Source organism: Coffea eugenioides, unplaced genomic scaffold (assembly GCF_003713205.1).
Source record: "Coffea eugenioides isolate CCC68of unplaced genomic scaffold, Ceug_1.0 ScVebR1_355;HRSCAF=1018, whole genome shotgun sequence".
NCBI classification, from domain to species: domain Eukaryota; kingdom Viridiplantae; phylum Streptophyta; class Magnoliopsida; order Gentianales; family Rubiaceae; genus Coffea; species Coffea eugenioides.
Genome location: NW_020864148.1, coordinates 25,374 through 39,352, shown reverse-complemented (window position 1 = coordinate 39,352; position 13,979 = coordinate 25,374). Strand labels below are relative to the sequence as shown.

At 37.6% G+C, this 13,979-nt stretch overlaps 1 protein-coding gene across 1 annotated transcript; it reads right to left on the bottom strand.

Annotated features, from left to right (window-relative positions):
- Positions 1 to 6,415: 6,415 nt before the first annotated feature.
- On the bottom strand, positions 6,416 to 8,446 carry LOC113758046. The gene has a single exon (XM_027301074.1). The coding sequence runs from the start codon at positions 8,444 to 8,446 to the stop codon at positions 6,416 to 6,418; it is 2,031 nt and encodes a 676-aa protein (XP_027156875.1).
- Between the last annotated feature and the right edge of the window lie 5,533 nt (positions 8,447 to 13,979).

The following is a 13,979-nucleotide window of genomic DNA, read 5'->3' as shown; positions in this document are numbered from 1 at the left end:
ACCCTGTTTATTGTTCATGACATGATCTGGAGCACCAACGTTGCTCCCCTTTATTGTTTAACGTTAAGTGATCTATTTGAGCGTTGGGTGTTTCGGTGTGGGAACCCGTATTTTCCCTAATAATTTTCCTAGGGTTTTTCCCCTTTAATTGCATGTTTTCTGCATTTTCTGGCTTAGGAAAATTTTCTTGGTGGATTCTATGAGTAATTATAGTTTTTAGATGATTTTTTTTAGTATTGGGTAGTTTTTGAAAAATTAAGGATAGATTATGGACGTGGGCCCCACTAGTGCGAAAAGTTCGGAAAAATTCGGCCAATAAGGTTAAGTTTCGGATACTATGTAAAATTTATCGGGTGTTAGGAGATAAGTAGAGAATGTGAAGTGATTGATGTGAGAGGGGGAAAGAAGGATAGGATTGCATTTAAAGTGGTGACATGTGTCACTATGAGGTTGGTGGTGACTTATGACTTACTATTCTTTTTTTTTGACCTTTTGACCAATTGGTTAAATATCTTAAAATTACCACAAAATTCACCATTTCTTACTCCTTGGTGGCCGGATCTCTCTTGAGCAAAGAAGGAAGAAACTCTTCACCATTTTAGCTTCCATTTAGCTCAATCTTCCAAAAACAATCACATAGACTAGTTTCTACTCCATAAAATCTTTCCATTAGGTGCTAGTAAGTTGTTTGGTGAAGTTTTTAAGGAAGCTAAGGTGTCCTACAACTCCCTCTCTCTTGTTTACTTGGTAAGTGGTGCTTACACTTCCTCATACACTTAATGATGTTTAATTTGTGCCTAGTGGTGGCTAAAGTGTTGAAATTTGTGGTTTGTTTCTTGGTTTGAGATGAATTGGTGAAGTTTTTATTTTATTGAGGAATTTTCTGGTTTAATGTGATCATGATGTTATGGTTATTCATGATGGTTGGTAATGAGGGATTATGACTCTAGTGGATGTAAATGATTGGTAATTGCAACCAATTTTGGGTTTGGAAGGAATTTGAGGAAGTTAGGGTTTCATAACCCCCTTTTCTGTCCGGTTTTGTATCATATGGTTAGAGGCCGAATTGGCCTTTTATTAAAACATGAAAGTTGTAGGTATTGATGTGTTTGAGGTGCCTGTAAAATTTCAGGGCAATTGTAGTAGTGTAGAATGAGATATGTCGATTTTACTGTTGCTGTTCTGGGTTGATCAGAATGTGCGAAATGCGCTTGTAATCGTCTATTTTGACTGGAATTTCTTTGGATTTGGATGTTGGTGTTTTCTGATGAAATGTAGCTTGATGTCTTAGATACCGCATGCCTTTGGAATCAATGCATTTGGACCTGTATAGACTGAGTTGGACTAATTACAGCATAGTGTGATTTGTAAACCTGCAATTACGGTTCTGGTTTGGTATTTTGCATATTTGACCTAGTTGTGCTAGGATTTGGACTGAGTGGCCTTCTACATTGTTGTAGCCCTGTCTTTTAGCTTCGAGATGGTGGGTCTTACACCCTCATCCGATAAGCGTAGATCATTTTGTGCCATTACCGCAAAAGGAGGACGAAAACTGTTTTTTTTGTTGAGGTCAAGTTAGTGCATTGCTGAAATTTCTGGTTTGCTATAATGCTTATATATGCATATGAAACCTTATTGGGATTGTGATTGGCATTGCTTTATGACTCGTTATCGAGTTTCATTGCACTTGTTTGCATGTTCTAGGAAGTGACGGTGGTGCACGACGTTCGTTTAACGACGATGCTTGAAACATCACCTACTTGAGTGGTGAGTATACTACTCACTTGAATGTTACAATGTGGCTTTGCTATATGTGATTTTGATGCCTTGAAGGTTTATTTGGCTATTGGAATTGATTGAGGTGAGGGTGTACTTGACCGCCCTCACCCCTTGTGATACCGTTAATGACTGGTTACCGTTTTACTGAAATACTGCACTTGCTATATGAGATATTGAATTCCATTCATGGAAAACTGATTTGGTGTCGTTTGGACGAATATCCAATGGCCTTACTGTATTACTGAGCTCAACCCCGTAGGTAGTCAATTGAATCGAGCCGGCGAGGGCTTGGTCGTGAAAATTGACATGCCACGGGGACTGTACTGGGGAATCTTGTAGTAATGAGACTCTTGGTTCCGGTATACTCGAGTATTACCAAAAGCTACTGATTGGAGTGCGGGCCCGGTTGGGGTATGTTTGGTGGAAGGGATGGGAGTGAAGTGGGTTCTACGGTTGGTACTCATAAACGTTGACGGAGAGTCAATGAGATTGGATCAAGAATATAAGCGTGGAATTGGGCTCTTGAGAGCCGTCCGTATCCTTTTACCGACTTGTCTTATTTCTTAATTGCGTACTTGAGATGAAAGTTTAAGGTTAAGTGATCTTTGTTGATTATGTGATAGTTGCTCACTGAGCTTTAGCTCACTCCGTTCCATTTGTTTTCCTTACAGGAAAAATGACTATTTTGAGAAAGAAAGGATCATACTTGTTGGTTGCCAAATTGAGCCATGTATATGTCTATTTTGAATAGCTCTTTGCATGAAACCCTAATGTGTATTGGGTTCACCTTTTGATTGGCAAACCGAACATGTGTATCCATGATGAATAGCTTTTGACATGCCAATGTGGTTGTAAATGTTGAATTTCAATGTATTCATGTTTGGTTGGACTTCGGAACGATTCGGCTTTCAAACGGGAAAAGAAAAATTTTTGACCGAAGAGCACTGGACTGAATCCGGTCAGGAATCCGGCCAGAAACTGGCCGGATTGTCGGACGGATTGCTTGGGGAAAATTTTGAATCCGGAAGTTAGCCACTGGACAGTATCCGGCCAAGAATCCGACCAGATTCCGGCCGGATTCCCCTGTTCCAGGCACTATTCATTGTTTCGTTTTTTTTTTATTTTGTTATTTTGATACTTGTGGCTTGTACGAGCGCTCTTTTACTTTCCCGAAACGTTTTAGATCACGTGTAACTGCTCGTTAGCCCTGGCGAGAGCTGGGCAGGCAGTCCGCTAACCCCTTTGGTTCGCCTAGGGGAAGGTGGGGCTGTTACATTCGGCGCAATGATTTCACTGGCTCACGAGAGCAAAAATAGGTACATTTGATGTTGGAATCATGACATCATCGAAATGCATTATTGTGAAATATATTTAATTACTGATTTTATTGATTACTCACTGAGCTTCTATCTCACCCCAAAAATATTTTATTCCCCTCCACAGGGCTCGTGGCGAAGGAAGGCTTGTAGTACTTATTCACGTGACTGGATGGCATATATCTTGTACAGTTTGGATTTGGAATCATTTTATGTATAGTTTGGGGAATTGTTTTCGCTTCGCTTATGACATGTAATTATTGGAGAATTTGATGTATATTTGATATTTATATTGTAATTTAGTTGAGGACTGTAGTAAGTGAGTGAGTCCCGGCGAGAGCTGGGCAGGCGGCCCCCCGAACCCTTTGGTTCGCCTTAGGGGTAGGTGGGGCCGTCACAGGTGGTATCAGAGCTTAAGTTTCAGATCTCTGTAGTGTATCCTAGGCTTGAAGTTTAGGATGCCGGATTGTGGGTTTAATTTGAAATATCAGTGCTTCTTGTATGACTGAAATGCGGACATGTAGGTGTTATTTGACTCTTAGTGTTTGCTTGGAATGCTTGAGTGATGCTTGCGGGATGTCTTGATTTGATTGGTACAAGATGGAATGTCGAGGATGACATTCTTTTAAGGAGGGGAGTTTGTGACGCCCCGAAAGAATGAGTGTGAGAATCCGAAAATTTTTATATATTTTCTAGACATTATTTTGTTTCCTTGTTTATAATTTTGTACCTTTCTTCTAGATATTAATTTTCTATACATTTTTATAAAGGAATATAATTTTCAAATCATTTCCTTGATACGAGTTAATCCACATTAAGTTTGTAGTGTATTATGGACGTGGGACTCGCTAGTGCGGTAAATGCAATATATTTTTGACAACTTGTTGGAGGTTTGTATTAAGTGATATTATTTTACAAGGTGCTAAGAGATTTGTATTAGAGAGACAAAACGATAAGCTTTAAGCTAAAAGGTGACAAGTGTCACCATTCAATTCACCCTTGGACTTTTGACCAAGATATTTTTACCATCTTAAAGCTAATTTTGGCCATTTTATTTCTTCATTTGAAGCTCTCTCGGCCGAACTCCTTAGGGAGAGAAAAGAAAGAAACCTCCAACTTTTTTCTTCAATTTCTTGCCTTGATCTCACAAACCAACCGCTAAAACTTTGATTTGCTCCATAAAAACCTTTCTCTTGGTAGGATTAAGGTGAGTGGTGAAGTGGTTTGAGAAACAAAGGTACTAAGTTGCTTGTTGTCTTGAGGTTACAAGGTGAGTTGTTAAGAATCTTTCCCTTTAGCTTTGCTAATGTTCAATTGGTGGCTTTAGTGGTTTAATATGATGACATATGGTGGGATTATGGTTTGTTTATGGTTGGAAGTGAAGGTTTGATGAATTTTGATTTATTCTTGTTATTTTTCTGTTTTGTATGAGGATAATGGTTTGATATGGTGTAAAATGAAGCTTGTATATGTTAGTTGAAGTTGGTTGCGGAAAATTTCTGGTTTGATACGAAATTCCAGGTTTAGGGTTTGAATTTTCCCTGTTCTGACCAGATTTATTTGGGCATGTTAGAGGCCGAATCAGGCTTAGGTTAAAACATAAAAGTTGTAGAAAATGGTGTAATCTAGCTGTCTAAACAATTTCAGCTCAATCGGAGTAACGTAGCCTGTGAAAAGATGAAAATACCCTTGACTGCCCATGAACCCTATTTCGCGCCCAGATTTTTGTTTTCGTGGAGTTTTCCATTTTTGACCATGAAAATGTATGATTTGGATTTTGAGGTCTTCATAAAAATGTAGGTTTATGTCTTGGCTTCGAAACACCGTAAGATTCGTTTCAATCCGATAAGGGTAGCTTCAGTTATGGATATTGTGCCGAAAGGTGTTAAACGAAACTTTTATACGTTAATTGCGATCGTTGCGGAAAATTTACGCTTGAGGGAATGAATTCCGGTTTCTAGGGTTTAATTGGGGGTTTTTCTAATGGTGGCTATTAAGCTTCTAATTAGCTTTGATTGAGGGATATTGTGGCCTAATTGGATGCATTTTATTGCTTATTAACCGTACGTGTGATTGGTGATATATTGTAGGTTAGAAATGAAGCATTTATGGGGAAATGCTGTCCGAACTTTGAGAATGTATGATTGCTTTGAGTTTGTGATTTAGCGCTTGGACTCGGACATGGTAATGGTATACGATGGATGGTTTCTGAGCCGTGGAGGTGAGTGACCCTCAACTATTTCCCAAGTACTTTTGAAAATGTTTCTTGCATTATTTACTCGACTGCATATCATGCGTGCTTGCATGTGAGTTCATGACATGATTTGGCTTTAATGAATTCTTGGGGAGTCTTGTGCTGAACACCAACGTCTCCACCCTGTTTATTGTTCATGACATGATCTGGAGCACCAACATTGCTCCCCTTTATTGTTTAACGTTAAGTGATCTATTTGAGCGTTGGGTGTTTCGGTGCAATGATTTCACTGGCTCACGAGAGCAAAAATAGGTACATTTGATCTTGGAATCATGACATCATCGAAATGCATTATTGTGAAATATATTTGATTACTGATTTTATTGGTTACTCACTGAGCTTCTATCTCACCCCAAAAATATTTTATTCCCCTCCACAGGGCTCGTGGCGAAGGAAGGCTTGTAGTACTTATTCACGTGACTGGATGGCATATATCTTGTACAGTTTGGATTTGGAATCATTTTATGTATAGTTTGGGGAATTGTTTTCGCTTCGCTTATGACATGTAATTATTGGAGAATTTGATGTATATTTGAGATTTATATTGTAATTTAGTTGAGGACTGTAGTAAGTGAGTGAGTCCCGGCGAGAGCTGGGCAGGCGGCCCCCCGAACCCTTTGGTTCGCCTTAGGGGTAGGTGGGGCCGTCACAGGTGGTATCAGAGCTTAAGTTTCAGATCTCTGTATTGTATCCTAGGCTTGAAGTTTAGGAGGCCGGACTGTGGGTTTAATTTGAAATATCAGTGCTTCTTGTATGACTGAAAGGCGGACATGTAGGTGTTATTTGACTCTTAGTGTTTGCTTGGAATGCTTGAGTGATTCTTGCGGGATGTCTTGATTTGATTGGTACAAGATAGAATGTCGAGGATGACATTCTTTTAAGGAGGGGAGTTTGTGACGCCCCGAAAGAATGAGTGTGAGAATCCGAAAATTTTTATATATTTTCTAGACATTATTTTGTTTCCTTGTTTATAATTTTGTACCTTTCTTCTAGATATTAATTTTCTATACATTTTTATAAAGGAATATAATTTTCAAATCATTTCCTTGATACGAGTTAATCCACGTTAAGTTTGAAGTGTATTATGGACGTGGGACTCGCTAGTGCGGTAAACTTTGGGAAGAAATTCCCGGACATAGTTAACAACACCAAGGAATTGTTGGACCTGAGTTTTTGAAAGATTGTCTTCAGGGAAATCTTTAATGGATTGTCCAACATGCTGTTCAGGAGTACATTTTCCTTGAGTAATTTTCATTCCGAGAAATGAAATTTCTTGCTGAGCTAAAAACATTTTCTTTTCAGAAAGCATTATTCCGTATTGCTTAACAAGATGATGAAAATCTTTAAGCAACTCAAGATGTTCTTCAAAAGTATTACTGAAAAGAAGAATATCATCAATGTAAACAAGTGCGGAATGTAAGATAGGCTGAAATATCCTGATCATCGCTTTTTGAAAGAGAGAAGGTGCAGTTTTTAAACCAAAAGGCATCACCTTCCATTGGAAATGATGATTTGGGATACAAAATCCAGTTTTATGCCTATCCTCAGGATGAATTCCCAACTGCCAAAATCCAGATTTTAAATCAAATTTAGAAAACCAGTTGGCCTTGGATATCTGGGAAAAAATAGTAAATCTGTTGGGTATTGGAAACTTATCATCAAGCAGGAAAATATTAAGAGGCTGGTAATTGATTACCAATCTCATTTTCCCTCTGACCTGCTCAGATCTTTTGTTAACATAAAATGCCTGGCAGGCCCATTGAGAATGAGAAATCTCAATGAGCCCAAACTTTAAAAGTTCTTGGCATTCCTGTTCTGCAAGCTTTGTGTCATTGGGATTCATTCCAGAATGACTAGCTTTTGTGGGATTGATATCCTCATTTTTCTTAAAATGAAGTCGGATAAAAAACTCAGAATTTTCCCACAAAGGATGATCACACTTTGGTAAAAACTCTTGATGATTTGTTGAGCATGATTCTTGAATAATCTGCTTTTGAAACTGCTGGAGTTGATCTTGTTGAACACTTTCGTCTTGTATCAAATACAGCTTTGGGATTTCAATGAAAGGTTTAAAAAACTTTTTTGATTTTATCCCATTCCCTGTAATAAGATATTTATTTTGCCTGTAAAGATCAAATCCTAACAACAAGTCCTTACCGGTAAAGTTTGCTCCCAGAAATTTTGAACTAACACAGCAATCAGGGAGAAGTTTGAGAGTGATGGGATTTTTTGTGACAAATCTTGTTTCAAAAAGATTTCCATCAGCTCCTCTAAACTTATTCGCTTTAGGAATCCAATATGAGTCTGGTAGGATATCCTTCCTTATGATGGAAGTATGGGCACCTGTATCAAAAAATGCAATAAGAGGTATAGGTTTAGAATATTTATCCAACAAGATATGAATAAGAGTTTGTGGATAAACTTCCTCTTCTTTGTCCTCTTTATTTGTCATAGCAATAGGCCCAATACTTAAAATATCTTCGGGGACCTGTAAAGCCAATAGAGTAGTGTCAGTAGGCTCCTCTTGTTCAGAAAATTCAGATTCTAAATCAGTTATGGAAAAATGAAGCTCATTTTGAATTTCTGAAATTAATTTTACTCCCTTCTGATTTTGAGGACAATTTTTTGCAAAATGTCCAGGCTTTCCACAGATAAAACATTTGTTGCCTTTTGTGCCTCTGAACCTTTTAGACTTTCGTCTAAAATACCTCCATTTCTTTCTGAAGGATTTTCTTGGAAAATTCTTATAGGCCTTGGTAAAGCTTTTGAACCTTTTGAATCTTCTGGATCCTTTTCTTCTCTGGGATGGAGTACAGGCTTGGCACTTTCCCTTGGTTATTAGCTCTGGCTTTTTGCAGGCTTGGTCCAAACAAACATCTCCTTTTAGATATTCTCGAATAACTTTCCTCTTATGACAAAGGTCATCAAGAGATAGGAAAACTGCTTGTTTGATTTGGCCAATGGTGAGATTTAAAACTGATCCATACTTATTATGGATATACAGTTCTGCACCATCTGTAAGTGGCTTGGGAAGGGAACTGATAAATGGTTGTTTGAGATTGATATCTGCACCAAGAGAGTAAAATAACTTAATCATCTTTTTAAAATGTTTATTTAGATCTCGTCGATCATAAGATAAACATTTTATTTGAAAGAATTCTTTTCTTTTTGCTTCCTGGAATTCTCGGACATTTCCAAGAAATGTAAGATGGGTGAAATTTAAAACTTAGAATTCCATAAGGATAGAAGCAAACTTGGAATTTTATTGGTCTTTTCCTCGATGATCCTTTATGTGACGCCCCGAAAAAAAAATATGAGTTTGAGAACCCGGAAATTTTCTAATTTTCTAGGGTTTATTTTTTAAACGCCCGCCTTTTCTACATTTTCTTGATTAGAAAAATTCCCCAGATAAAGTTTATGAGCAAAAATCATTTTCAAATGATTTTTCTAGTATCGGTTAGTTTTTGAGAAATTAAAAGCTTATTTTGGACGTGGGACCCGCAAGTGCGGTAAATGCATTATATTTTTGACAACTTGTTGGAATTTTGTATTAAGTGATATTATTTTACAAAGTGTTAAGATATTTGTATTGGAGAGACAAAAAGATAAGTTTTGAACCAAAAGGGTGACAAGTGTCATCTTCCTATTCAACCTTGACTTTGACCATTATTTCTTACCTTTACTAATACTCAATTTTGACCCAAAAAGCACCCAAATTTCTGCAAGCTTGGCCGACCCTCTCTAGCTAAGAAGAAAGAAAAACTCTCCAAGATTCTTGCTTCCATCTTGCTTGAGTGTAATCATCCAACCATTTGATCTTGTTTCTACTCCATAAAATCTCTCCATTTGGTACTAGAAAGTGATTTGGTGAAGTGTTTAAGGAAGCTAAGGTGTCCAACAACTCTCCCTCTCTTGTTTACTAGGTGAGTGGTGATTGAACTTCCTCCTACACTTAATGAAGCTTAAGTTGTGCTTAATGGTAGCTAAAGTGATGAATTTGTGGTTTATTTCTTGGTTTGAGAGGAATTGGTGAAGTTTTCAATTTATTGAGGAATTTTCTGGTTTAATATGAATGTGATGTTGTGGATATCTTTGATGATGGGAATTGATGGTTAATGACTATAGTAGGTGTACATGATTGGTAATTGTAACCAATTTTGGGTTTGGAAGGAATTTGAGAAAGTTAGGGTTTCATAACCCCCTTTCTGTCCGGTTTTGTATCATATGGTTAGAGGCCGAATTGGCCTTCGCTCAAAACATGAAAGTTGTAGGTATTGATGTTTTAAGGGTGCCTGTAAAATTTCAGGTCAATTGGAGTATTGTAGAATGAGATAAGATGAAATTACTATTGCTATTCTGGGTTCATCAGGATGTTAGAACTGTGTCTGAAATGGGTTGTTTTGACTGGAATGTTTTTGGATTTGGGTGTTGAGGTCTTCTGATGAAATGTAGCTTGATGTCCTAGCTACCATATGCCTTTGGAACTTCTGCATTTGGACCTGTTTAGACTGAGTTGTACTGATTACAACATAGTGTAATTTGTAAACCTGCAATTACGGTTCTGGTTTGTTATTTGGCATATTTGACTTAGTTGTGCTAGGATTTGGACTGAGTGACCTTCTACATTGTTGTAGCCCTGGTTCTTAGCTTCGAAACGGTGGGTCTTGGACCTCCATCCGATACTCGTAGTACCTTTGGTACATTACCGCAAAAGGACGTCAAAACTGTTTTTCTGGTTTTGAGCTTAACTTTCATTTCCGAACTTTTCCCTAGCTTGACTTGTACTAGTACTACTTGGAGCTTGCTGAATGGCTATTGGATGAACTTGTTGTTGTGTGTGTACCTTTGGGATGGAATGAGGAAATAATGAAGCCATGATGGCTGGAAAAGTAAGCAAATTTAGGGGAAGTGCTGTCCGAACTTTGAAGGGATTTGTTTGCATTGAGTTTGTGATCTAAGACTCGGATTTGAGCAAGGCAATGATATATGATGGATGGTTTCTGAGCCATGGAGGTGAGTGACCCTAAACTATTTCCAAAGTACTTGTGAAATGTTTCTTACATTATTTACTTTTGAACTGTTTCCAAAGCTACTTTTGAACTGTTTTCTTGCATATCATGCGTGCTTATATGAAAGTGTTCCTTGTTTGATATATTTCCTTGACTTCATGACTTGTATTATTGATTGATAACGTGATACGTGCTTTGAATGATTTCCAAAACGAGCTTTCTAGGCGAGTGTGTATTTTATCGCACTCGACCTAAATCAATGTGAAATTTTCATGATTAATGATTAAATGCTACTTGCGCATGAATGTAAGCCTTTTTGGGCTGAACTGGCCATTGCCCCTTGTTACCGGTCGTCTCGAGCCAGAAGCGGACTCGGTCGGGCGATTAGGGACCTGGGTGAACGTTTGGTATACTCGAGTATTACCTTTGTAGGTTGGTGGAGGTTGGTGGAAAATGATGCAATTTCAAATGAAAAAAAAAAGGAAATGACAGGAGAACGAACGTATCTTTTCATCAATGTTACTATCGCTTTCCATTGTACATGTTTCTTGAATTATTGATACTCCATATTTAATGTTTTGTAAATGTTGTAATTGTTTCTGAACTTATCATTTGATTTATGACATCATTGAAAAGAAATATTGTTAAACCGATTTGATTACTGATTTTCTGGTTACTCGCTGAGCTTCTAGCTCACCCCAAAAATATTTTATTCCCCTTCACAGGGCTCAAGGCGAAGGAAGGGCTTGTAGTACTTGTGCACGTGATTGGATGGCCTATGTTTTGTACAATTTGGATTTGGAATCATTTTATGTATAGTTGGGAATTGTTTCCGCTGCAATTGTGACATGTAATTATTGGAGAATGTGATGTAATATTTGAGATTTATATTGCAATTTATTTGAGGACTTTAGTGAACGACTGAGTCCCGGCGAGAGCTGGGCTGGTGGCCCGCCGAACCCTCTGGTTCGCCTTAGGGGGAGGTGGGGCTGTGACACTTTACAATTAAGACTGGCCTCTATTTATAGAAAGAGCATTTGGCCCTTCAGGACAGGATAAACGACTCTTCGGAAAAGTAAACAACACATGACTCTTCGGAAAAGTAAACAACACATGACTCTTCAGAAAAGTAAACAACACATGACTCGTCTTATGGGGACCCTTCCATGTCAACATCATTCCATGCCCACTGGTAATCATCATCTGGGGTATCCGATGGAGTAGTGGCTGGATCTGTAATGTTAAGCATTTCAATGTGATATTGATGTGCTCATGCATTCTTCCTTTTATTTTCAATGCTTTTCCATTCTGATCGAGTTTTGAACTGATAGGAAGAAACTGTTGAGGATGAAACAAGGTTGGTCTTGTTGAGGCAAAGGTTCTTTCCTTGAGAAGAAATCAACAACAATGTTCTTTTTTCCCTTAATATTTTTAACCTCAAAGGAATATTGGGAAAACCATGCTGACCATCTCAGTAATTGGGGGTTAGGGACATTGTTTTGCTTGAAGTGCAGCATTTTAGGAAATGATCCCATATCCATTTCAACCAAGAAATGATGAGATATAAGGAAAAAAGAGAATTTCTTTATACCATTCTTGACTGCAAGGATTTCTTTGAACGTGGAATGGTAGTGTTGTTCAGAAACTTTGAATTTTCCACTAGCAAAACCACAACAATGTTTTGTTCCTTGTTCATCTTCTTCAAGGAGTACTGCTCCCCAATACTTATCACTGGCATCTGTCTGTAAGATCTTTTTCCCATCTGATGGAATATGAAGTGTAGGAAGATCTTGGAGTGCCTTCTTGAGGATTTGGATTGCTTGGGTTTGAGAAACACCCCATGGTGGAGGTTTCTTTTTAAGCATTTTAGTCAAAGGATTAATATGCTTGGAAACTTTGGGAAGAAATTCCCGGACATAGTTAACAACACCAAGGAATTGTTGGACCTGAGTTTTTGAAAGATTGTCTTCAGGGAAATCTTTAATGGATTGTCCAACATGCTGTTCAGGAGTACATTTTCCTTGAGCAATTTTCATTCCGAGAAATGAAATTTCTTGCTGAGCTAAAAATATTTTCTTTTCAGAAAGCATTATTCCGTATTGCTTAACAAGATGATGAAAATCTTTAAGCAACTCAAGATGTTCTTCAAAAGTATTACTGAAAAGAAGAATATCATCAATGTAAACAAGTGCGGAATGTAAGATAGGCTGAAATATCCTGATCATCGCTTTTTGAAAGAGAGAAGGTGCAGTTTTTAAACCAAAAGGCATCACCTTCCATTGGATTGGAGATGCAGATAAAATGCTCTTTTTAACCAAACAAGATTTCCTGGAAAATATGGAATGATGTTGACATGGAAGGGTCCCCATAAGACGAGTCATGTGTTGTTTACTTTTCCGAAGAGTCATGTGTTGTTTACTTTTCCGAAGAGTCATGTGTTGTTTACTTTTCCGAAGAGTCGTTTATCCTGTCCTGAAGAGCCAAATGCTCTTTTTATAAATAGAGGCCAGTCTTCATTGTAAAGGATCATCGAGGAAAAGACCAATAAAATTCCAAGTTTGCTTCTATCCTTATGGAATTCTAAGTTTTAAATTTCACCAGGGAAGGCCAAGAGATCCTCAGAACTGTGTGATTGTTTAGATGTCCATAGCTTTGCCATAAGTTGTTCTTGTGATAAAAGTTCCTTGAACTCTTGAAGGCCCAAAGGAGAGAGGCTGTTGTGTTCGGAAATACCTTCAAAGAGCAAGTTATGGTCCTGATATGGTATTTAAGCAGACACTCTGTTATTTGGTATCAGAGCTGTTCTGATACCAAAAATTTTATGTTTACTTTACCAGATAGTTCAGTACTCCGAGTATCTTAATCAGTGGTCTTATAGTATTGTAAGTAGGCAAGTAAAGATAGATTTGTTGTATCATCGTATTAGTATAATTTCTTCAGAAGAATGTGTGCAAAAAGATATAGAAAAAACCAAAACGAAAGTTGTTATTAATCAAGATCTAAGTATTAGTCGTGTTTAAGATATGGCTTCTTCTTCTTCTTCTTCTAAGTCTTCTTCTATTACTACTAATAGTGGATTAGAAATAAAGACAGTACATAGTAATAAATTAGATTATTTATACGAAGTTTCTATTGAACCAGAGGTGGTTAATCCTACCTCTATTCCTACTATCAATCCTTATAGTGCTTACGGTAAACAATCTTTTTCTCCTACGCGTGTTATTAAATCCTTAATAAGATCACATCCTAAAGGAGTTAAAGAATACATTCAAGCATCAAAGGTTGATCAACATCCAATTCCTGCTACCAGGAAAGAACAGTTTATAACTTTGCATATTCCGAATGATTTCCCTATGCAATGGAAACAACAAGGTTATACCCATATACACTTTGGAGCTATCAGGATTTCCCTATCATTTCATGGAAGGAAAGGACTCCCAATAGTTGCTCGACTAGCACTATTGGATACCAGATTCAAACAATACCAGCATGCTTGTATTGCAACAACTGAAACTACATTAAATGCTGGAACTATTTTTGTCACCCTATTCCCAAATTTTAACATGTCCCTAGCAGATCCTCATCTGCTTGAATCTCTTAAAGTACAGGTACAAATTATTG

Excerpts from the sequence above, each read along its gene's own strand:
- LOC113758046 (XM_027301074.1), bottom strand. The coding sequence starts at position 8,446 with ATGATTAAGTTATTTTACTCTCTTGGTGCAGATATCAATCTCAAACAA.